Here is a 25,863-nt window from a genome sequence, read left to right on the forward strand (position 1 = left end):
GTTATTAGATGTGTGAGTTCGATTGGGCAGATAGTGTCAGGGACTTTTTGCATTCGGGCAATTCCCACGACAGCCGCTTCTTTTAACCGCTTGGACCGGTATTAGTAAGTATAGCACTTACAACACAAACCTTGTGCGCATTATTTTTCAGATTTTTTTTATTTAATTTTCATTTATCATAAACATTCAAAAACGAAAGTAAGAATTAATTTTAATTTACATTATTTCATGCCTTGTATGTATGTATGTTTGTATGTGCTTTCGAATGGCGATCTACACGTACTGTGTCGTGTACAATTTCTTTCCAACTAGAATATATTTATGCATAAATATATTATATATGTAATGAGAACTCCATATACAAAGGTGCATTCCATATTTCAGAATTAAAATATTTTCAATTATTTGAGTAAATCTCCTTTGATTATACGTATTTCGGATTATTGAACTAATAATTCTCAATTTGAGTCAGTGCCCGAAGTGCGTGAGTGTTTCTTCGACTTCTTGCGCTTCTTCTTCTTCTCCTTGGATTTTTCATCCTTCGAACCGCGTTCCTTCGAGCAGATGGCCTCCGCTACAGCGGCTATAACTGTTAACTTTTTGAGATTTTCATGTTCTTCCAACTTTTGCAGTGTCTCTTGTTTGAGACGCTCCAATTCTTCGAGTTCTCGTGCGGTTTTCTCTTTCTCCAAATCATCCAATCGTTGTTTTTCAGCACGTTTCTCCTCCTCCCTCGCAATCTCTTTACGCATGTGATCTTTAAGCATTTGCGCAGCCTCAGCACGTTTCAACATCTTTTCGCGCATTTTATCAGCACTCTCATCACCAAAATTAACATTCGCCTCCGCGTTGCTTTCTTGTTTTGTGTCGGAACGTCGATCATTCGATTTACGTGGATAATCTGCCGATTTGGAACGTCTTGGGGAACGAGTTCCCGAACGTTTGTTGCGCGTTTGACGGTGTGGTGAACGCGATTTCGGATTACGTGAACCAACAACCTGATCTTTGGACTTTGAATTGACACGTGCTTCTCGTGACTTCGAACGGGTGCGATTATCACGGCTGCGACCTCGTGAATCAACCGAACGTTTACGTATGCGATCGCGATCGCGACGTGGTGAACGAGATCGCGAATGTGGCGAACGACTTCGTGATATAGAACGATCACGAGAACGTCGTTCGCGTGGTGGTGTTGGCCGGCGAGTACGTATCGGTGAGAGTGGCAAGCGATTGCGATAACGTTCGACCGAGCGACGACGACGATCCATGAATGGATTGCCGCCACGCCTTCCGCGGAAATCACGCCGGGGCGGCGAACGAAAACCACCTCTGCGATTAGGAAATCTGTCACGGCGATCTCTTATGGGAGAACGACGTCGAAATGAGCGAGAACGTGAACGTGACGGATGCGAGCGTGAACGAGAACGTTGCTTTGATCGCGATCCGCTTTTGGATCGGTTTCGATTGCGACGAGAGTTATCTTTTTCTTTCTCGACATCACGATCTTTGTCTTTTACTTTCTCTTTTTCATCATTTTTAGCTTTTTCTTTATGCTCTTTCTCATTGTTAGATTTTGCTTCTTTAGATTCATCTTTTTTAATTACGCTGTCTTTCCTTTCTCTCTTACGATCTTTGTCATTTTCTTGTACTTTCTCTCTACCCCTTTCCCTTTCCTTAGCGCGATTCCTGTCATTATCAGTATCTCTTTCCTTGTGCCGATCTTTATCTGTTGAATTGACTTCAATTTTTTTGTGTGGTTCTTGTGTCTTTGGGGTTTCTTTCTCTGCCGAGCCTTCTTCATTTTCACTTTCCGGTTGATGTTCATAGTCCAGTGCATTCATGTCCATAGATTTCTTACGTTTCGGCAAAGACTTTAGGTCGGAATTATTCTCCGTGCGTCGTTCCTTCAACTTATCTTTTTCTTTGTCATTCTCCTTTTCCCTTTCTCTTTCACGTGGTTTATCTTTCTCCGTGCGTCGTTCGTCTGTTCTGTCCTTTCGTACATTGTTCAAATTGTCTTTACCACGATTCTTGCGGTCGGGCGATTCGCTGTAACGACCACCATAAGAGCTGGCATGCGACAACTCGAAGAAAGACTTCTTCGGATCTCTCCTCATCTCTTCGTGACGCTTTTTGCGCTCGATCTCACGTCTTTTAATCTCCTCATCTCGCAATTTCTTCTCTTCTTCCAGACGTTCCAAATCAGACAGTTTGATCGTGCGATTCTGCGCACGTTTCCAATGTGGTGGTGTGTTGCTACGAGAACGACTACGGGACGGTGTACGAAAACGCTAAATTTCAATAATGAATTAATACCATTCTTATTGATGAAAGTATGAAATGGGGACTTACGAAAACTCCACGTCCTTTAATAATGCGTCCGCTACGTGAGACCGGTACACGTTTTTTGGACCAACCAAATGCCGGTCGACTCTCACTGGATCGTTCGTTGCGCGATTCGCGTTTTTGATCACGTTCTTGTGAGCGTTCCAAACGATCACCGCGAAGTAAAAATTTATTAGAGACCTATCATAAAAAAAGTTGAATATTTCGTGAATAAATTTTGTAAATATTTTAAAAATATAAAAAAAAAATATTCTAAAAATAAAAAAAAAAAAAATAAATAAAAAATGTAAAACAAATGAAAAATATTAAAAAAAAAATTGAATATTTCGTGAATAAATTTTGTAAATATTTTAAAAATATAAAAAAAAAATATATAAATAATGTAAAACAAATGAAAAATATTAAAAAAATAAAAAAATGTAAAAAAATAAAAATATAATAAAAATAAATAAAAAAACTTAAAAAAAAAAATTAAAAAAAAAATAAAAATATAATAAAACAAAAATAATCAAATAAAAAAATAATTGTAATCTACCTCCGGTATTTCGTTAGGGTCTATCTTTGTAACAGTCACAAGGGGATGTAATTCACCCTCGTCAGCTTCATCATTTCCACCCTCATCTTCTTGGCTCTGCTCACTATCAGATCTTTAAAATCAATAATCAATTTAGTGTGTGCAGTTATTGTTGTTGTACTTTCAAAATTAACTAACCGTTCATATGATTTTTCACGCTTTCGATCTTTTTTCTTCTTTTTCTCCTTGCGTTTGGTGCGCTTCTCAGTGTCTGATGCGGCTTCTGAGTCTTCTTCAGCCGAACTTGCTGAATGCTTCTTTTTCTTCTTGTCTTTTTTAACTGTAATTTTATATAACTTTTATATTTCAATTTTTTTTTTTTTAATTCATCTTAGCTGACGCACCTTTGACCTGACGTACGAGTTCACCACAATTTGATATGGTAACATCCTGCAACGGACGCGAATTTTTATCGACTGGCAATTCCTCCAACTGGCGTACTAAATCTTGTCCCGATATTACTTGACCGAATACCACGTGGACGCTGGAAAATAAAAAATAAATTTCATTAATAAAATGACAACTAAATATAAACGTTAGTAAAACTTACTTGTCCAAGTGAGGCGCGGGTTGTGTAGTACTACAATGAAAAACAGAAGAAGAAAAATATGCTTTACACAGTGTACACATTGAGTTCGAGTTCATTTGGTTTTGATTTGGTGCAACAAAGCAATTGAATTTTTCTACGTGGGACGTAGCGTGAAAATCCTGCTGCTGTCTCGCTTCCTACTACTGCACACACTCCCCAGACATAAAGCAGCACACATACACAGCAGTTGTGGGGTATATAGCAGCGCAGTTGTCGAGACCCAAACAAATGTATTTAAATTTTTGTCCAGCTGGTGCGGCGCGGATGCCATAAAAAAAGCAACCGCATACTGGGGCAACGTCCAATGTGACAATTGCGATACCAATGTGTAGACGCCGTCAGCTGTTCACTAAATTTATCATCAATATTGCGCAACATAGCTTTACCAGACCAGATCGATTCTATTACACTCTATTTTGTGACGACCTAGGATTAGTGGCTAGCTAGATGATGACAAATCAATGATAATAATAATAACAATAAATCAATATAAATATATCTGTAAACAAAACTTTTCGATTTAATGTGATGCTGCAAAGAAACGTTAGATGTTAATACTAAAATTCTACTTTTTGGCATATTTTCACACAAGTTACTTCTTAATCTGCAGTAAACTTACATGAAGAACTGCGATCCGTTGGTATTTTTGCCACGATTCGCCATTGAGAGCAGAAAAGGGCGATCGTGTTTGAAATCAAAGCTTTCATCTGAAAACAAAACGAAGAAATCGGTTAGTAGTATATATGTATGTAAAAATTCTCTAAATTAAATTTGTACCACTTTAATTTGGAGTAGAAATAATAACAGAAAATCAATTTACCATACGTAAATCATGAAGATGGAAACTATATGCGATCAATCCAGTTTTAATAATTAAATTATAAATATTTTTTTATTGTTGTTGTTGCAGAATATAAACATTTATCAAATAATTATTGTCATTACTATCAGAAAGTTTTAAAATATGCTATGAAAACAATTTTGAAGCAAAATTATAGTAATATAATTAGATGAATGTAACAATTATTTTCAATTTACATAGACATATGTATGTATATATTTATATATTTTTGTTTCTGTATGCAACATTTTTCTAACCCTCATGGGTTAATTCATTTAATTTTAATTCATGCAATATTTTGTGGTAATGCACATATATTCTCTATATATTTGGTAATATTTACTAATTAAAACATACCTTCGAAAGTGCCACCATAGATCGACTCACCACCGGTGCCGTTACCAGCCGAAAAATCACCAGCTTGTATCATGAAATCCTTGACAACGCGGTGGAATATTACATTTTTATAATGCAACGATTTGCCTGTAACCAAACCGATACCTTTCTCACCGGTACAAAGTGCACGAAAATTTTCCACTGTTTTCGGTGCAACATCTTTAAATAATTCAAAGACTATACGTCCAACATTCAAGCCACCAATCGAAATATCGAAAAAACAACGCGGTCTCGTTGCAACATTTGCTGCCGCGGACGTTGACGCCATCCCCTCGGCCACAGTCATATCTGGCACTTTTTCACTTCTTTTATATATTTCGGCTGCAAGAAATCTATGCAATTACATTTAACACTATCCCTTATATAAGTTTTATTTAATAATTTTTCTATTTTCCCGTTAGTTTCACAAAAATAAGCGGTTCTATCTACACATTGGTATAACGTTGGCAAATTCTGAAGAAAATTTCTTGTGCAAATGTTATGACATTTGTGGAATGTGGGTTTTGTTGCAGGGTTGCCATGCCAGAAAATTCACTTGATTCATTTACTAAATTTAAACATTAAGCAATTTTTTAATTTTATAATTTATTTTTATATTACCTATACATATATAGTTGTTATTCTGATAATAATTTGAAGGTTTTACATATTTATTATTATTTATCTTTAGAAGGGTTGTTAAGAATAATTTTTTCAGTATAATATAAAAAATGTTAAGCCTTTCTTTTAAAATCAATGCACATCAGTTTCTTGGTATCGAGAATCTGGTTGTTCCTATGGTACCATTAACCAGAACAGTTCCTAAACTTAAAAATCAGAACATCGAAAGTAATCACGACTGTTGTACATATCGCACCCTTCTTCCTGTTTTCCAAACCAGTCAGCTAAGTTCAAAACCATTTACACACATCCGCTACAACAACCATCTAATAAGAAAACCCTATTTAAACCAATTAGCTCGACAAACAAACGAACAACAACAACAACAAACAATGTAAAAATATTAAAGAGTATGTATTTAGTTTTCCAAAAGAATTTTTTTTTTTTATTTTTTTGGTGTATAACAGGATGCAATTAATAAACTTAGTAGGTGTGTATATATAGGTAGTAAATTTTATTAGGATAATTTAGTTTAAATAAAATACATAATACCTCTGACTCAATACGTATATTAAGCATTTATCATAAAAACAAATTTCTGAAGTATATATTTTAAAATGCTTTATAGAATATAGGAATAAGAATTTAAAATATACTGAAATACATACTCGTATGTACACATATATTGAATTTGGTAAACGCTTTTTTCGTGACTTCATTGCATCACTACTCCACAGTTACTGATTTGGCTAAGTTACGCGGGCAGTCCACATCACAACCTCGCAATACCGCAATGTGATACGACAGTAGTTGCAACGGAATGACCGTGAGTATACCCTGCAGGCAGTCCACCGTACGTGGAATTTCCAGGGAACGCGATGAGAATGATTTTGTATCCTCATCACCCTCTTCGCACAATATTATTGGGCGACCATTGCGCGCAGTTACCTGTTGCAAGGCATTCATACACTTCATGTATACTGGATCCCGCATGACAACCATCAATACTGGCATCTCATCATCCACCAATGCAATAGGTCCATGTTTTAACTCGCCCGCCAATATACCTTCGCTGTGCATGTACGTCAATTCCTTTACTTTTAGGGCGCCTTCTAGGCAGGTGGCAAAATTATAACCGCGTCCCATTATTAAAAGTGATTTGTGCAGATACAAGTCTTTAGCAAGCTCTTGAACTTTAGAATTGAGTTGTAGCACCTTACGGATCTGATCGGCAAGCGTCTCTAGACCGTGTATGATCTCAAGACGACGCGGTTGTAGTGATAGTCTATCTTCCGACATGACTAGTGCAAACATAACAAGAGATATGAATTGCGATGTGTATGCTTTGGTTGAGGCAACACCAATTTCAGGACCGGCATTTATGTGCACACCACAGTGTGACTCGCGACAAATACTGCTGCCCACAGTGTTAGTAATACCCACAATAAGCGCACCGCGTTGTTTGCAATAACGTAAAGCAATCAGCGTATCTGCTGTCTCGCCAGACTGCGATATGAAGAAGCACACATCATCGCGGAAAATTGGAGTGTGACGATCCATGAAATCTGAAGCAAGCTCCACTACAACTGGCAATTCAGTAAGCTCCTCTAGTAGCTGACGTGTAGCAACAGCGCTGTGATATGATGTGCCACAAGCTATAAGTATTAAGCGTCGGCAACGCTTAATCTCTGGTATGAACTCCTTAATTCCACCCAACACGGCAGTACGTGTTTCGAAGAACATGCGACCACGCATTGTATTTACTACTGATTCGGGTTGTTCGAATATTTCTTTCAACATGAACGAATCGTAGTTGCCTTTCATAATTTGCTGAATTTCCATTTTTAATGTAGTAATTTCACGCGCATGCGGATCATCCAGGCATTTCTTTAGGCGATGAATACTCAATGCACCATCCTTGACTGCTGCAACATCGTCATCTTCAAGGTATATGACACGATCGGTGTGTTCAATAATTGCACTAGCATCCGAAGCAAAAAAGTATTCCACCTCTTTACCCTCTAACGGTTGATATTCGGCTGGTGTGTCATCGTAACGCGGTGGCAATGACACTTCTGCTGGCAGTGTTTTTCCATGTGCGCGCTGTTTCTTGGCGTAAAATATAGGAATTTGGTCAATGGACAGACGTGTTTTTGACTTAATGCCAACTAATAACGGTGTACCACGTCGTGAGGCTACACATTCACCAGGAAAATGTTTTGACTTACAAGCAATAGCAAATGCGCCTTCTAATTGCAGAATAGCTTGCTCGACAAGCTCACGGAATGAATAAGTCTGATGCTGTCGCCACAAATGGTGTATTAATTTCGCTATTACTTCAGTATCGGTTTCCGATTCGAATACATAGCCACGTTTCTCAAGTAGTGTTTTTACGTCTTTGTAGTTCGTAATAATACCATTATGCACCACCACAAAACTGTTATCAATATCTGAACGTTGTGGATGAGAGTTAGTCTCAGAAGGTGGGCCGTGGGTTGCCCAACGAGTGTGTGATATACCGATGTGAGTGGTAATAGGTTCCTTGTAAGCATCAGTGTTGCATATTTCAGCGACTGCATCTTCTAAGACCTTAACTTTTCCTGTACGACGAATAATTATAATGTTACTACTTTGGTCGCCCGCTTCCGGATCGTCAATTGCTAATCCGGTTGAGTCATAACCGCGATATTCCAATCTTTTTAGACCGTTTAATAGCAATTCGAGTACTTCCTGCCTTGAGCGAGGCGTTAGGTAATTAAGATAAGCGAATATACCACACATTTCGTAAAAGTTCTTATGCGAATTAGGTGTGTATTTACTGAATCCAATTCGTTGAATAAACAAATTGAAGATTGCCACGTACACCGCACTGGACTGAGACTTTTATAAGCGCAATAGTTTCGACGTCGGCATTTATCGTTGATTCGGAATATGTACTTTGTTTATTCTATATCCAGCGTTTTGATGAATGTGTTAAGTGTGAAATGATTTGATTAGTGCAAGTTTCCTTATCGATTTACTACAAATATATAGATTGGGATTTTTTGCGAGATACTTATAAAGAGAATACTTGCAGTCAGATAAGATATTCGTAAATTTCCGTCTTGCTATCTTTAAATAAACTTTGCTGACGGGCTTTTATAGAACAAAAGTCGCTGACACTCTTTGATATATTTGTTTATATTGCATTGCGCCATGCACTGTTTTTCGTAGAGGTTAATACTTACATAGTGTTGCCGCCACAATAATTTAAAACGAAAATAATTAAACTGATGCAATAAGTTTTGAACTTATGAAAGCTTTAAAACCAGATAAATGCTTTCAAGCCTTGCTTTTATTTTGAGATATGTATAATAAACAATTTTTATAAGATTATAGGACGTTCGCCCCAATAATAGTTATAACATAAAAATTTACAATAACTGTATTATATAAGAGAGTAATTACTATTAATACATATTTTCATAAATAAAACTTCGAATTAAACCTAGATTCCAGTTTTTATTGCAACAAATTTGAATATTAGTGAATATTCAAAAGGTGCAATAACTTAAAACAACACTGTCAATTCGTTGCACATGTTGGGCAGAACTTAACCGTTTTCCCCCTTTCAGGGCAATTGTCAGTAATGCCATCGTTCTTTTCGAAGTTTCTATCAACGGCGTCGGCCACATGTTCGCTCGTAAGACGAGATTTTTCGCGAAATACCATTGAATTATGGTCAAAAGTGCTGTGAAATCATAATAAGGTACTGAATAAACTTGACAGTGACATTGTACAATTGAATTGAAGTGGAAATTTGCAATAGTTTGCAGTTAAACTCAATAATAAGAAATTTTCAAATACGCAAAAAGACTACGTTTTTTTCGTCTCTCTTTATAACTTTATTCTTCATCGTCGAATTGTCAAATTTCGTCGTACTTTGCGTTCGGTTCGAAACTGTGCTTCGTGAGTGAATTTCGGTTTTGCACGAATCGAATCGTGTGTGTAGAAAAGTGTACACAAAGCAAAGACCGCAATAAAGAGGTGTTACGAAGAAAACACAAAACGTGCATTGGAAGTGAATCGGATTTTGAACTGTGTGAATCTCAGCAAATCGACGTTGTGAGTATTTGTTAACAGTGCAGCTTATATAGTATAGTTATACGGAAAATCAATCATACAATGCCGTGTGCTTAAATATTTGAAATTGTGGATTCTAATAAAGATGTGTTAATTCTTGTTTTGTGTTTCGTCTTTCTACAGTCAGCTGACAGAAACAGAGATGCATTTAATTTCAATGTTGCATAATATAAAGAACTAGGTTATGGTACATGTTAAGCTGTGCGAAGCACTATTTGTTAATTATATTGATTCAAACTCATATTCACATATATATATTATATAAATATATATGTATATATGTTTACCATAATATTTACATTGCAGTTTGTTGCCCTATAACATTGATTATATGTCACTTGTGATAACACAAAATTGTTACCCCCAAATGCAACACTGTGTGTGAAGAATTGGAAATGTCAATTGAATGTGTGTTATCTTCCTTTCGCTTTCTTTTCATTTGAAGTTTGACAGTGTGTACAAATTACTTAACCTCACTTTTGACCATATTTTCTTACTATTTGACATCCGTTGAAATATTACGCGAAATTTCATAAAATTTTGTATTATTTTTCTGACGAAAAATTGTTTTAAGGCATTAATCGTTTGATTTGTTATTAGCAATAGTTAACGATCCAATGTCGTAGAAACGAAGTGAATATTTGGCTTGCAAAAATTTGTTTTCTGTTTGAAGCTCATCGCTGTGCCTCAAAGGACATGATGTCATTTGCGATAGTAGTGAATGGATATTTTAATATTTCTTCAGCTTAAGCTAAATTATATGCAAAACTATCTTCGAAATTTTGTTTGGAGATTTGAAAGTGTTAAAGAAATGCAGTCTTGATAAGATTTGTCTTGTCAGCTTAACACATACGTTTGCTTATATTGATGCGATCCTAGCTGATAGTATTCCTCAAAAATTACCTACCCATTTTATCTTCATAAAAGTGTATGTCAAATTGGATGATTTTACTTAGGTAACAAGGTACTAAGAAATATTCTTTCCTTTTTCAGTATCAACGTCTGTAAATTGATTGATTAGTTTGAACGTTTTTGTCATATTCATTAGGCAAGGAAGCAACAAAGAGTTTCCACAACGTTTCAACATTTTCTGGAGTAAGTAACGTAACTGACATTACCGATACTCCGGAGTCACACGATATACGAACTTAAATTAACATGTCAGCAGCTAAAGAAGAAACTTCAAAAACGAGCGCCACCACTGCCACTCCAACGGTGGTCGCTCCCTCTGGTCAAACGTCTACCGCAGCTTCAACTTCGTACGCCAATGTATTGCAAAACTTGGAGGCCAAAAAAGGTGCCATAGCCAAAAGCGGAACCGCTGATGTCGCTGTTGCTGATTCTGACAATAAAGAAAATCAGCCCAATTTGAAAACAATTAAATCATGGAGTGAAGAGGCTGCCGCTGCAGAAGCAGCTACTGAAAACTCTTCCAATACTGTTGCTGAAACTAGTACTTCGGTGACCGGTGAAAAGCGGGCTGCTAATACGGATGCTGGGGCTGAAAACTCTTCAGAAATCGATGATAATAATGACTTTGTGCCAGTGGTTTCGCATCACCGACGTGATCGTAAAAAGCCACGCAAAGAGAAACCTTTCGGACGTGAACGACAAAGTGGCAATGGCAATGAAAAACTAGCAAGTGGCGGCGGTGGACCGCGATCAGGTGGCGGCAATGGCAATGGCGGTGGTGCCGAAGGTGGCAAACCTAAACGAGTAGGAGGAGCAGGTGGCAGTGGTGACAAAGATGGTGATAAAAAGTACACCAGTCGTCCACGTCAACGCGGCGGTAGTCCACGTAAGGGTGCTGCTGGTGGTGCACCAAAGGCGCCAAAGGAACGTAAAGATACTTCGCCAAGTGCTAGTGTTGAGAACACAAGCAGTGGAAATGAAGCAAAAAGTAGCGATGCCGAGACGCCAGCAGTTGGACCAAACGGTGCTCCAGTTGCACCACCTCAACCGAAGAAATACGTTGCGGCACCTCCACCGAAAGTAAACGCTTGGAAGGTAAGTGAATATTTACTTTTTATTATAATTTAACAATTAAAAAAATGTATAATTATTTATATAGTGTATTGTGAAAATATATAGAATATAATAATAAATAGAGGAATGTACTGCGACCTGTGGTCTGATGAAAATATATAAGGAAAGCTAAATATTTAATTTGCTTTTGTTAATTTTTCGGTACTGCGCATTATATTTTTTATATCTAGATGAACTATGAAAAAAAAAACTATTAAAATTATACTGTAAAAACTAGTAAACAAATGTGCGTGGAATGAGACAATGCGAAAAAAGTACAAAAACAATATTCATAACAAGAAGTTAGTAGCTGACATTGTTGACAGTGAATTTGAGTTTTGTTAATTGTTTTATTCTACATTGTTAGTACATTTGGGGCACGGAAAGCCTTTTAACATTGATTTTTGTGAATATTTTTATTCTATTCGGCTTGTTTTAAATATTTAAAATTTATGTGTTAATGCCATACAAAGTGCTTTCAAAAGAAACCTCAAAGTTTAGTAATCTTAACTTAGGGTAGGTCAAGCTGCTTTGAAATTAGCTCTTACTGTAAATATATTTTAACTCTAAATGAAATTATTCAATTGTTTCTCGACATATATAAAAAATGACTGCTTTACTTGAGTAAATATTTGAGGAATACTGTGTTCCAACACATACACACAACTGTTTTATTTGCTTAAACTGGTTAAGTCACATTAAAAAAATGTATACAGATAAATGAACTTATACTCGTACAAGCTGAACATTCATACATAATAATATAGGAACAAGCTAAATTTAATTGTGTTAAAACGACGAAATATTATGCAATACTCGATCAATGATGCGACCAAACTCGCCAACTGTATGTATGCATATGCATAGGCAGCCGTGTTGGTCGTGCGATGGTTGATTGCCACACAGCTGGGGTGGTTTCTTTTCGCCCACCCAGCTATTTTTGTGAATTCTTATTGAAAACGAAACGATTTTGCTTTTACAAACAGCAATTTACATATTCTTTATATAAGAATTTGATGTGTAAAAGCGTAAAAGTGAAACGAACTTCATACAATATTAGTTACGATTATGAAATTGTAATTTGAATCAGCAATAATAAATGTCAAGGTCAGCATTTGTTGGTGCGGCGTATTGAGTACAAAATAGAAACGATAAACTGTATAAAGAGTACGGAAACAAAAGCACATAAAAAATAAAAAAAAAAATATGTGTATATCAAAGAAGATGCAAAGACAGGGGCACATTCAAATACAGTTGTGTATATGTGCGTGTGTGTGTATATAGAACAGTTGTATACAACGTTGTTTTATTTATGACACAAAACTATAATACTGACTGGTTGGCGAATGTTTCTGCTGTTAAATGAACAGATGAAAATATATTGAAATTAAAAAAAAAAAACAAAAATAAAAAAAAACTAAAGAAAAAGTTTAGGGGCAGGCATACCGTTTCTTTTAATATTAACCTTCACTATATTTAAACAGAATGAAGATATGGAAAAATATGCCTATTTGGGACCGATAATGAAATCTTTTTTTATATTTTTTTTTAATATAAAAATAATATTTTATAGCAGCAGCACGAAATATTTAATTAAATTTGTAGAAACAAATTGTTGCTTATCTTGTCAAAAGGCACACTACCATCATTATCTCTTCTATAAAAAAACAAACTTACACCCTTTAATTTAAAGCTTTATAACTGTATATTTGCTTTTGCATTCGATAATTTGTTATCTCTTAAGTAGCAGTGAACTTTCCAAGCATAATTTCATAATATAGTTGTCATAAATATTTCCTAATTAAACTCAAGATCTTGTACTAGAAGAATAACTGCTTGTCTAATAAGGAAGTCCATAGATAAAGACATACAAGGTACATATTTATGCATATATACGAGTGATTGTGCACGCGCGTGAATATTTAATTTTATGCCTTCATATTTTTTCTTTTTTCTTTTCTTTTTTTTTTTGATTCTCTACAGTTTGTGACCAATATTTCTACGTCTGCCTTAGCAAGCAGTATTGTAGCGTTGTACACCGCCAACGGTTATGTGTAGATCTAAAGTACTGAAATCGAACACAAAAATTTGAATTTTAAAGTATTACAATAACAATAAAATTATAAATTTAGTTAAGCCAATTGTTGTTTGTGTGCCTCTGTGACATTATCATTTGTCGCCGTGGTACAACAGATGCGCGTGTGCGATTAACTCAAGTCTCGTGAATACGAGTAAAGTCTCCAAACGAGACCAAAACAAACCGAAAAACAACAAAAACAAAAACTCACCACAGTGCGCACGCTCCTCAAGCGATTTGGCGATCGCTGATTGCTGCTTGTGTATACGTGACTTTGGTTTATGGAATTGCTACCACAGCATGTGGTCGTCTCGCTCTAAAAGCTCGCCAAAGCTTTTTCGGTGTTTAGAATCATGTATTTGTGAATTTTATAAATAAACACGAAAGCTATAAAAATGGGGAATAATAAACGTAAATGATTTGATTAGACATGTGAGTTTACATAGTTATGGTAAATGGAGCTGAACTTTTCGAAATCGCGCTGTTTTGGTAGCAGTGACTGTTATTTCTGTCAGACGTCGGCTGAGGCTATACATAATTTGCTTTGATTTAAATATTTCTTTTGTAGAAATATATATGTACATATGTACGTATATATGATTATTTAAATTCATATAGATATTTTCCATATTATCAACGAAATGCGTGAAAGGCGTGTATATGCAACAACAATATGAGAACAAAAGTAAATATATTTATTACTAATTTTATTTAATAGCAAATTATTTCTTTTAATTTTAATATCTTTAGAATCTGCCAAATTATAAAAAATAGTAAATATGAAAGAAGAGAAGGAGAAGAAGAAAAAGGAAGAAAAACAAGAAGGAAGAAGAAGAATAAGAAGGAAGAAGAAGTTGAAGGAAGAAGAAGAAGAAGGAAAAAGAATAAGAAGGAAGAAGAAGGAGAAGGAAGAAGAAGAAGATTTAGCTCAAGCAACATTATTTAGCGTTAACAAGCTTTTCCTTTAATTTTATTAGCCTTAATGTTTTATCGAGAGTTCGGTTAGGAATATCTATATCGAAGCAATATCAGAAGCAATCGCTAAAGTAAAGTCTACATTGCACTGACTGCTTTCGCTTGAGTAAATTCGACTTTGATACTTTTCGTAACTCGACATTTCTATATCTTATTATTATAATGTGTTCAGGACCATTAACATCACAGCTTGTGGAAACACTGTTACTCAACAGTCTGTTTATTTCAAATCATATACACTGAGTGGTTAGCGTTAGCGCACGCTCTTCACAAAAGCCGTATAATATAATTACTACTATTTATATTTATTTAAATGATTAAATAAGTATTTACTGATATTGCTTATCTGCTTCTCGAGAGCATACAAAATGAAATTGTTTTGTATATTTAGTCTCTTTCTTGCAGCTATTCGTATGTTGGAATGCTTTAAGAGCTTCGTCTTATCAGTCATTTCATACACTGGATGTATGGAATTAAAGTATATGTTTGTATGTACATATGTATGTATAGCTATGTATTACATACACACCCTATATGTAACAAACTTCAGTAGATTCTTCTGAGTACCTTACCTCCAATGTTGTTTATTTACTTTGCACTTATTGCTATCTACTGTTGACTAAGCTTATCAGCGGTTGTGTTTAATTTTCATATAAGCGAAATTTGTAGAAAAGGTGTTTCAAAACTACTCATTTTGTAGAATTACGACAGAAGTGAAGAGTTATAGGATAGGATTTTTGGATCTTTCATTACCTGGACGTTACACGTTCAAGAAATTGCTTTCAAGTTTCAATACACTCACACTTTTTCGAACTTGAAAGCCGTCTGGATTTCAATTTTGATCAAGAAATGATCAGCTGAGTACAGAGTTCTCCAATATCTCTTAAATAATTATAAAGAATGCTGGTTCAGGACTTGATCGTATATTAATTTGGATCCCTTCTGGTTGTGAACAGTTCGCTTCTAACCTTACTTACTTTATTGCATATAGGTTCTATGTAAACAGGTTTGATTTGTGATCTTTAGAGAAACTCTAAAAAAGCTGAAATACAGGCTTTATTTCAATAAAGTCCCATTTTTTTTATAATCAATAATATGATCGTTATCAAAAATGTATTCTTTATTCAAATACGCTATTTGGTTAAGGTAATTATGTTGTTAATTGAGTCATTTGTTGTTCACACTCACTCAATTTAGCATACTCAATTAGTATATGAATTGTGATTGACGTTCTTTATATAAGGAAATTCTCTTTGCAATGAAAGGCTAAAATATTAATTTTCAAGAATTTAAATTAAATATAAATATATAAAATATAAAAATAAAAAATTATAAAAAAATAAAAAAATTATTTAAAAAAAATATAAAAAAATATAAAAAATAAAAAAAAATTATTTAAAACAAATATAAAAAATTATTTAAAAAAAATATAAAAAATTATAAAAAAATAAAAAAAATTATAAAAAATATTAAAAAAAAATTAAAAGAAAAACATTAAAAAAATTAAAAAGAAAAAAATAAAAAAATTAAAAAATTAAAAAGAAAAAAATAAAAAAATTAAAAAATTAAAAAATTAAAAAATAAAATAAAAAACAATAAAATTATAAAAAATAAAAAAATTAAAAAATAAAATAAAAAACAATAAAAAAACAATAAAATTATAAAAAATAAAAAATAAAAAAATTAAAAAAATAAAATAAAAAACAATAAAAAACAAAAAAATTATAAAACTTAAAAAAATAATGCTATAAACATTATTCAATAATGAAGAAACCCCTTAAATATTGCTAAGCAACCATATAAATATGACACTGTATGTTGTCCGTCAATTCGTTCTTAACATTTTTCTAAAATCTCTTACTCACATGTTTCCGTTCTTTGAATTGCGATTTCCGGCTACTATGTATACATATTAGTAGTAGTAATATCCACAATTATAAACAATGCCATGCAGTATGAGCCACAGCAAGGTTCCCATTTTGACTACGTGCCCCCGCGAAAGTCACACCCTCGACACTCGGCACTGTTAACTAACTCAGCGCTGCGCTGTACTTGAACACAATTAGCGAATTAGCCGCATCTGCTTGCCTTCAGTGATACGCTCTTATGGTATTGTAGTTAAATTTCTTCTCGCTACTAATTTGTCGACGTGACAGCGCTCACTTTCTCAACGCGGCTTAAAGTCCTTGTACGATTCACATGCGCCCGCACATGCATATGTATGTAGGTGTCGTTATATTTTTAAAAATTAAACATACATATGTACGCATGACTGGGCTCACATTGCAACTGATTTACGATTTTTATTATATTTGGGTCGCTCGTTTATTTTATTTTTGTTGATTTAATTTTTTTTGTTTTTATAAAATGATTGCAGATTTCCTCGCTCTTCGAGATTCCAACAATTTATTGTACTTTCGTGTTTTAATTTTCGTTTGATATGGGAAATAATTGTTGTTATATTTTATGGTTAATTCAATTAACTTTTTTTTTAATAAATTGTGACATGAAAATAATTTATATTTAAACTTTATTCTTCAATATAATATATTAGGTTGGCAAATATCTCCCTTCCGCTTTTTTGCTCTATATTCAATGCTTTATAAAAAGTGATACATTGATCGGATTTATTTCTAATATGCGCCGTTTCGTTCGATAATCCTTTTCCTTGTAGACGGCAACTTCATAATACCCTTGTAGAAGCCACCTTCCTTATTTTCGAAGAACTCCGACAGCCAATATTCACAAGCCTCTTTTGAGTTCAACTTTACACCACCAAGGGCGTTCACCATGGACAGGAATAGGTGCTAATCACTTCGCGCTATGTCCGGGCTATATGGTGGATGTGATAAAACCTGCCATCCGAGCTCCCGTACCTTCTGACGAGTCATCAACGAAGTGTGTGGTCTGGCGTTGTCCTGGTGGTACACTACACCCTTCCTGTTGGTCAATTCTGGACGCTTCTGGTCGATCGCCAGATTCAAGCGGCCCAGTTGTTCACAGTAGATGGTAGAATTAGGAGTCTGGTCATAGGGGAGAAGCTCATAGTGGATGATTCCCTTCTAATCCCACCAAACACACAGCAAAACCTTCCCGGCCGTCAATCCCGGCTTGGCCACTATTTGGGACGATTCACCGGCATTTGACCACGACCGTTTTCACTTCGATATTGTCGTTTGTGATCAATTTGTCGACGCCAGTCACCATCCGCTTCAAAAATGGGTCGAGTTCGTTCCGTTTCAGCAATATATCGCAGGCGTTGATTCGGTCCAGAAGATTTTTTTGCGTCAACTCATGCGGCACCCAAACTTCAAGCTTTTTTGAGTATCCAGAATTCTGCAGATGGTTTAAAATGGTTTGGTGACTAACTCCCATCTCCTGGGCGATGTCAAGAGATGCCACATGTCGGTCTAACTCGATGTTTCCCATGATTTGATCGGTATTCGTCGTCACAGGTTCCGCCGGTTGCCTTAACCATGGTTTCGTTTTCACCCGCTCTGAATCGTCGAAACCATTCCTCCGCAGATCGAAGTGATAGAGTACCATCGCCCAAAACACCTTTAATCTCACGGAACATTTCTCTAGCGAATTTGCCTTTGAACGAAGGAAAACTTTAAAATAGCCCGAATTTCGGCGTTAGTGGACTCCATGTTTTCACGTCTATAACTGTTGAACGCAATATCCGTCGTTTTGCAGGTTATGCCAAGACCTTTCAAAGATGTATTGTATTGCCAGATACGAGCTATGTAGCGCTTTATACAGAGCCGCGAAATTCAAAAGACAAAAAGGCGGAAGCCAGATATTTGACAACCATATGATCCCAATTGCGTTTTGTAATAATAGAATTAATATAGTATAAAATGTTCGGCTACACACGAACTTAGCCCTTCCTTACTTGTTTTCTATTATTTTTCTGTCATTTATATTCCATCAATTTCAAAGTTACAGCTCTTGACTTAGCTTAAACAAATATTTATTTTGAAAAAAACGTGAAAATGATCACATGGAAGTGGAAGTAGACACTATTAGTCACGAGTCAAGACAGTATTTTTTATTGTTTTATTTTGTTATGCTTGTCATACATATTTACATTTAATATGTCTGTATATAAATATCAGTATGGAAATTTACTCGTCAATTTATATTGATAAACTTAAATGTCACTAGTAGTAATCAGCTAGTGGCAATTGAAACAGTCAGTAATTATGTTTATATAAACTGTATTTTGCTATATAATTAAATGGAGATTTTTTAACTATATTTCAATAACCCGGAGACTCAAATAAGAAATCACATTTTTAACTTTAATGCCGTGAACATACAACACTACAACTTTTCTTCCGCCGTTTTTTTTTGTAAATTTAAGGCTTTTTTGCATAAAAACGATTACAAAAATGTTATTCAAAATATTGGCCGTCGCTAGCTACTACTTTTGACCATCTTTCTGGCAGCATGCGTATTCCGAGCAAATGTCGAGAATTTGGCTCAAAAAGTGACATTTTTTCAGTTGAGAATAAGGTTGGGATACAAACAGATCTCTATAACTATTTTGTTGGGTTAATGTTGACACAAATGTCCAAGATTGATATAAATCGATTTAATCGACCAGTGTTTGACCGTAGAGACATCTATTGGAAAACGGCGGAAGCAAAGTTGTAGACCTAATACATACAAACAATACCATATCTTTCTGCTCAATTCAGTCCAAGTGTACTTATTTCATGTGCCAACACTGTGCAACTGCATACAGAGGTCTCTTTGTGGCTTTATGCATATTCTTGTTACTTATATTATTAATATGCTAGTCATGTTGTTGTTGTTATTGCTGCGACTATTTGTTGTTCTTTGTTTAATATGTGTATATACAGTGTATTATAGTTGTTGTAGTTGCGTTTATTTCTGTAATTGGAACGCACTGTGTGTGCAGCTTTGTCCGTCCAATTGCAAATGCAAAGTAGCTGGGTGCAACGCACCGCAAGGCAGCAGGTTTTGCATTAGTATTTGCATGCATTTTTATGATTATCGCCGGCGAGCGACAGATATGTTACTTGTGCACAAATTGAATTCAATTCAATTCAATTCATTTGCAAATGTGTGTGACCCGTGTTCGTTCGGTGAACGCTATTGAAGTGCAGTTTTTCGCCTTGGCAATTTTCACAAATTGCAAATAGCAAGCACCCACCTACACATAGATATCGTTAAAAAAATCGCAATATATATTTTTAACTTTGTGAAATATTTGTTATTTGTGTCTATTGGTCGCGTGAGTAATTGCCAACATTGCTGTGTGTGTGTGTTTATTAAATTCAAATTCACTTTCGAGTGCATACATTCGTAATAAGTTTGTTGTTTATTTTGTATGCTAGAAAGTGAAGGTCGTTAGACGACGCCTTTTATGTCGCCCGCAATCGTAAGATGTCGAAAGGTAAACAAAACAACTTGTATGTATTCATGTATGTATTTGTTTATGTAGTATAAGTACAATTTCTCAATTATTCGAATGAGTATTTTTGGTATTTTGGGTATACAAATAATCATGTGCTCTGTGTTGTCACAATTGCATTAAAAAAACCAGTCATTAAGTTCTGAACATAGCTCTGAAACAAAATTTCTGGTGATGGACTTCGACAGTCGGATTAAGTCGCTTAAATCATATTTTTTGAGTGTTTTCTTACTGAAAAGTCATTCTCACTCTTCTCTAAAATAAATTGGTTTCTTTTCTGAGGCATCAAATTTAGTTTTAGAATTTAAGACACTTCTTAAGAATTCTTAAGACACTTCTTGAAACTTACAAACTCACTTTTCCATATTTATTTTAGCATTATATACACCACCATCATCTTGTTTAAGGATTTACTCCACGTAAATGAAAGTAAAAACTCTTCTTGTTGTCTTCTTAAATACTAAATAGATAAGTCAACAATTTTTTTATATAGAAACAGTGATTTGTTTTATGATATTATAATATATTTTATTATTAGCGTTGTCAATATATAATATAAAACATGTGTCATACGTCAGTCAGCAACGTGCCATCCGTGTAATCATATGAAAAATTTTGTAAATAAAATAACATTTAGAATAATTAACGCTGTATAATTAGGTACATAAAAGAATAAAGAATCTTTAACAGTTTTAATTTATTTTACTACGTTCGATTTCGAATCGCCTTTTAATATTATTCTAACCTCAACCTCAATTCTAATTCTAACCTCTGTTTTACATTCCTCGAAATTTGCTAAATGATACATTTCAAAATTCAAAATTCGACCTACTACTAGAACTATATACATATATGGAGTACTACTATATCCCAAACTAAAGTCCAAAAAGCAACTGTAACTGTAACATTTCCGACATAACAACATCAAAGTAAATAAATGCCCGTATGAAGAAATCATTACGCCTAGCAACGCTTCTGACATTCGTCGCTTTCAAATATTGCTATGGGAACCCTTACACTTGCCATATTCCTCGTATCATCTCTGTAATAATGTGTTAAACAATATAAAGCACGTGTGATTATAAATAATAAAAGTAATGATTGTGATAATAGGGATAATAATAATAATAGTCGGCAAAGCGCCTTGAACCTACTGCAAAATTTAAATCTGCAGAGATTTTTAACCTCTATATTTCGCGAGCTTGCTGAAAAAAGTGAGATCCAAGAAATCTCTTTCCGGTAAGATTTTTAACCTTAAAGCGTGGATCCCGATGGGACAATGGCCAGTAAAAACCCCTGCGACTAAGGAGATGTAGGGTTTACTGAGGGCGAAGAGCTCGGTAGACCTACCGTGTTTTACCTTGTGCCAGAAGGATCTTGCGACTGCGCATGTGTTAGTGGCTGACCAGCGCCTACCCAGCTCAGCCGAGGCCCATCTGTCCATTAGCAAACCGCAACAGTACAACGGTGCTCCTACATGCTTCCATGTTTCTAATAGTGAGTCTGATGTTCCTGATCTTGCAAGCTCATTAGCCTTACAATTCCCCGCGATTCCGCAGTGGCCAGGAGTCCAGACTAATCTAATTGAAAAGTATAACGATGCCACCGACAGTGAGGATAGACATTCCTTAACCAACCTAGTCAGCGAAGTCAGGGCTAGTATCGCCGCTCTGCTATCCGAGTGGATCGTCACCACCCTAAAGGTTGGTACACTTCGAAGTAATATGTATATTCGTCGCTGCCTTAATAACAGCCACTTCCGCTTGAAAAACGCCGCAATAATCGAGAAGCCTGAACCTAAGGTTGATGCAGAGCTCCCGACAGTAAACTCCCCCACCAACCTTTCCCGCCGACTTCGACCCATCCGTGAAGAGAAGCTCACCGCGCCTCTCCTCCAACGACCCCTTCCCGCCCAAACGTCCTTTGAAGGAATAAGAGCAGAGAAGTTGTTGCCAGAGCTACCCTCGGCGACATGGAGATTATCCACTTAATAAGCAAATAAAAATAAATATTTTATTAATTTATGATACTTGACAGTAACGGAGTCTCATATACCACCGAACTAAAACATAAATTTATATCTCGTAGCTTAATGAGTTGGATTGGTATGGTTTTTTTTTTTTTTTTTTTTTTTGAAATAGATTTTTGATTTTTGAAAATATTTGTTCCAAAGATCTATACGGGTTTGTGGATCTTATTCAAATTACTATGAGATCTTGTTTGCAGCAATTTCAAAAATGTGAACAGATTTCTTCTTTGGATTTTTAAAATCGTTTATGCTTTTATAATTTTAACAAAACTACATGCCAATTGGGTGTTTACAATATAGACTAGTTCTTTTTCATCTATCAGAAGTTAGAAATAGTAATTGGTTTATTTCTAAATTATACATTTATTACTGGTAAAGTTAGAATCGGTATATATATCGTTTTTAACCGATATTTCTATGTAATTTACTCATCGGTCGTCGACCGCTACTAGTGTTGATATTGATAAAGTAATCTTTGATATTGTTTTATGAAATTTAGTCAGGTTCCAATGTTGTAAAAATCTTTGTACTTAACAGATTAATATGTCATTTTGATAACGGTAAATTGTCTGTTTCGCTCGCTTGTCATAAATATAACGTTTTGCAACTCTAGCAGACACTGCTTGACATATTCGCCATATAAAGTGGGGCGAGAAGTGTATAAATGACAAGATACATATTCTCCTGTAACTTTCGCTTTTCCCAATAGCTTATCTATGGTATTTTGCAATTAAATTAAAAATACGCAGCTAATATTCTACAAGCCATTGTTGTTGTAGTTGTTCGCATGCCTGAGTGCATTCTGTTGGCGATTTTATCAAGCAACCACACCACAGGCGTCCAAACCACAATTCTCCGGCCGGCAAAAATTATAAAAATAATAATAAATATGCATGCCTGTGTGTGTTTGTATGTATATATTTATTTATGCATTAAAGTTATCTAAAGTAACCACACACACACACATACACACACATTTACATATGCATTTAAGTGCGTGTGTGTGTATTATATTAAGTAAACATGCCGCCGTATAAAGTTGCATTAAAATTTCATTTGCAACAATATCGGCGATATATATTTGTAAATGTGTGTGTGTTTGCATTAAAAAATTAATTTCTTTTTATGATAAACTTTACTGCGTAGTTTCGGTATTTCGCTGATAACCTCCTGGTGTGTTAAAAAAAATTTAAAACAAAAAAAAACAACAAAAACAATAAGCGACAACATAAGTATTGAAATTACAATCAATCGCGTTTTTATGTTAGTCACTTCTGTTTTGGTTGTCTGCCCTCACAGCAATTGGTAAACAACTTGCATGCCTTTTGCAATTATTTTTATCGCCACCAATGCCAAAAAAAAAAAAAACATTTGGTTGCAATTATAAATACATTTTAGTGCACGAAGCCTTTTTCTTTTGTACCAAGTTTTTTTCTTTTGTCTAAATTCATTTATTTATTGACTTTGTAAATATTGTTAAACATTTCGTTGTTTATGGCATAATTATTTACATTCGAATTTGCATTTCCATTTGTAAATATAGCAAAGCAAATTAAATTAAATTAAGCGTAAATCCTGTTTATAAATTATTTTTGCATAATTTTTTTTATTAATTAATCCTAATTTTGATTTAATTTAACCTGTTTTTTGTAGAAAGTTTATTATTAATCATGTAAAATTTAATTTTAAATAAAAGAATTATGTAAATATTGCTTTAAGCAAGAGATGTTCCAATAATTTTTATTTTTTAAAAATAATTTTTCGTAAACTCTGGATATTTACGGTTTTTATCAAGTGAATAAAATGGAAAGTGTGTTTTTGTTCATTACGTAGAGTTTTCTTCATTATAAAAAGTAAAATTTCAGAAAAAAATATTTCCTTACTTGATTTCATAATTCGGTCCATCAATGGTAATGCTGAAACCCAGAATGCAGTTCTAACAACAAATAATGTTTCGTGAATATGCTCTAGTAGTTCTGAGACAGCTTCCAATTGGTATAATAACTTTTTTCGACAGCCAAATTAATTGATTACAATTTTTATTGAGAAAACCTTTTTTGCCTTTTATACTGTCGGCTACTCGATAACTGATCAGCATTAAACATTTTTGTTTTTGATTTTCATAAGAAGTTGGTAATTTTCATCAGCTGATTGATATTTTTCAGCGGCGACATCTACCGTAGCTTTTTTTTATCGAAAAATTCAACCAATCGCAGACAAAGAGCGTATATCTTACGTCTTTGTCGCAGAGTTGCATTTGATTTTCAAGTCGATTTAAATTCAATTTAAAATAAATGGAGAAAAGATTTTTATTTTGTATGGCAAATCGATCTTAATTAGCGTTTAAATTGAGCAGAGGTAAATTGATCAATTAGCGCCTGTCTAAAAACGCTATAAACTTTTTAATCGAGCAGAGGCCGGTTAATTGATCAATTAGCTCTTGTCTAAAAACGCTATAACAAATCGCAAATCGACAAACAATATTAATAAAGCAATGATGAAACGAACAAACAGTTGGTATAAATTAGATAGAATGACATAATCCAAAAGAGGTTAGGAATCAATAGATGATCCATTTATAATACCTTGAACATTCATATTTTTTCAAAGTCTTCTAAAAACAGATATTTAAACATGCTGTGCATCTAGCAGACCTTAATCGGATAATTAAAGCGATCAAAGACCCGAATTCCTAGTACAAACTGATCAATAACGAGAGATATAGAAATTGCGACAGTTTCAAGCCGTTATTTTTGTTTGTAGTCTTTAAAAGACAATAGCTGCCATCGATTGGTCACTTCTCTACTCGCTATCTTTGGGCGCTGCTCGCCTGTCAAAAATTTTACATGTGAAAGCAACAACAAAGATATCTAGTTGAATTCGTGCTGGAGAGTATGCGAATACCTCATTAAAATTTCAATGGTCGCTTGCTGAGTGCTACCAAGTTTTGTTTTACTCATTTTAGAACCATTTTACTATTGTGAACGGCTCAACGAAGAAATTACTGTCAAAATAATAAAAATTGTTATACACAAATTTGAAATTGAAAAGGGCAGGCGAAGATAAATCGTTAGTATTTTTGTAGTGAATTTATTGAATAAATAAAAAATTTAATACAAATTAAATTTGTTGCAGAAAACGTTAGACATAGACGGTGGTTGAAGAGTTCAGTGCGACCAAGTATATACAATTCGATTTCAGTGCAGCCAGTTTGTATGGAAATTTGGAAAGTTTGTTCGAGCAGTTATCCAATCGATGACAACTAATACATACATAGGTTCGGGATATCACGAATACAAGTAGGGGAAGGCTTTGTTTATAATAACAGTGAAAGTTACTATGAGGATAAGTTCATCAAAAGAACCGGAAGGATCTAACCATTGTCTCCCTCCTGTCTGTTGAGTAATTTGGTTCTCAAGATATACGACAGATATTTTGCTCTCAGGTCCCTTTATAGAATGTATTGATGAATGCATCTAAATAACCGATTTCTGAGATATTCGAAATTTTATGGTTTGTGACTTCGCTAAACCAAAATTACTTGTAACATTTCTTTACATAATCAGAGCAACATTTCTGTTGCCACCTATTATATTTATTTGACTTAATTATTTCATTATCATCGCTTGCACAAATGACGGGATTTTTCATTGTTCTTTATCTCACAATTAAATAATTACTTTCTTCCTAGACAATGCAAGCGTTTTCATAGCCATTTTCCATGAGAGAGATCATGACTGGCGATTAATTGTTTCATAAATATTATTTTATGGCAGCGAGAGTGGACGAAATCGTAGCCATAAACCAACAATAATAAAGAAACATTGAAAAAACATTTGCAAAATC

The 25,863-nt window shown here is 34.5% G+C and overlaps 3 protein-coding genes across 5 annotated transcripts in view; 1 reads left to right on the forward strand and 2 right to left on the reverse strand.

Moving 5' to 3' along the window:
• Positions 1-140: 140 nt before the first annotated feature.
• Positions 141-5,218, reverse strand: LOC105215841 (peptidyl-prolyl cis-trans isomerase G). The gene is made up of 8 exons (XM_011190001.3): positions 4,708-5,218; positions 4,129-4,216; positions 3,471-3,500; positions 3,265-3,404; positions 3,059-3,200; positions 2,882-2,993; positions 2,353-2,526; positions 141-2,291 (listed from the first exon to the last, which is right to left on the reverse strand). The coding sequence occupies exons 1-8, from the start codon at positions 5,030-5,032 to the stop codon at positions 459-461; spliced, it is 2,844 nt and encodes a 947-aa protein (XP_011188303.1). The 5' UTR covers positions 5,033-5,218; the 3' UTR covers positions 141-458.
• A 619-nt stretch (positions 5,219-5,837) lies between these two features.
• LOC105215843 (glutamine--fructose-6-phosphate aminotransferase [isomerizing] 2) lies at positions 5,838-8,574 on the reverse strand. Its single transcript, XM_054225132.1, has 2 exons — positions 8,421-8,574; positions 5,838-8,365 (listed from the first exon to the last, which is right to left on the reverse strand). The coding sequence occupies exon 2, from the start codon at positions 8,125-8,127 to the stop codon at positions 6,073-6,075; it is 2,055 nt and encodes a 684-aa protein (XP_054081107.1). The 5' UTR covers positions 8,128-8,365; positions 8,421-8,574; the 3' UTR covers positions 5,838-6,072.
• A 410-nt stretch (positions 8,575-8,984) lies between these two features.
• Positions 8,985-25,863, forward strand: part of LOC105215868 (la-related protein 1) — a 42,603-nt gene continuing 25,724 nt past the window's right edge. The window contains exons 1-2 of one of the 3 annotated variants that reach the window (XM_054225129.1): positions 8,985-9,450; positions 10,462-11,475. In XM_054225129.1, the coding sequence (XP_054081104.1) occupies positions 10,627-11,475 (849 nt within the window). In that variant the 5' untranslated portion in view covers positions 8,985-9,450; positions 10,462-10,626. Of the gene's footprint in view, positions 9,451-9,944; positions 10,397-10,461; positions 11,476-19,813; positions 19,971-25,863 lie in introns of those variants that run through there. The other 2 variants (XM_054225130.1, XM_054225131.1) reach the window with 2 other exon arrangements.

The sequence above is a fragment of the Zeugodacus cucurbitae genome, chromosome 2, assembly GCF_028554725.1.
Source record: "Zeugodacus cucurbitae isolate PBARC_wt_2022May chromosome 2, idZeuCucr1.2, whole genome shotgun sequence".
In the NCBI taxonomy this organism is placed as follows: domain Eukaryota; kingdom Metazoa; phylum Arthropoda; class Insecta; order Diptera; family Tephritidae; genus Zeugodacus; species Zeugodacus cucurbitae.

Bases quoted from the DNA above. Each gene is read 5' to 3' on its own strand.
- LOC105215841 (XM_011190001.3), bottom strand. From the start codon at position 5,032: ATGACTGTGGCCGAGGGGATGGCGTCAACGTCCGCGGCAGCAAATGTT. The intron at 4,217-4,707 runs GTATGTTTTAAT...TTTTGTTTTCAG, and splicing joins CTATGGTGGCACTTTCGAAG to ATGAAAGCTTTGATTTCAAA. The intron at 3,501-4,128 runs GTAAGTTTACTG...TTTTCATTGTAG, and splicing joins AACGGATCGCAGTTCTTCAT to TACTACACAACCCGCGCCTC.
- LOC105215843 (XM_054225132.1), bottom strand. From the start codon at position 8,127: ATGTGTGGTATATTCGCTTATCTTAATTACCTAACGCCTCGCTCAAGG.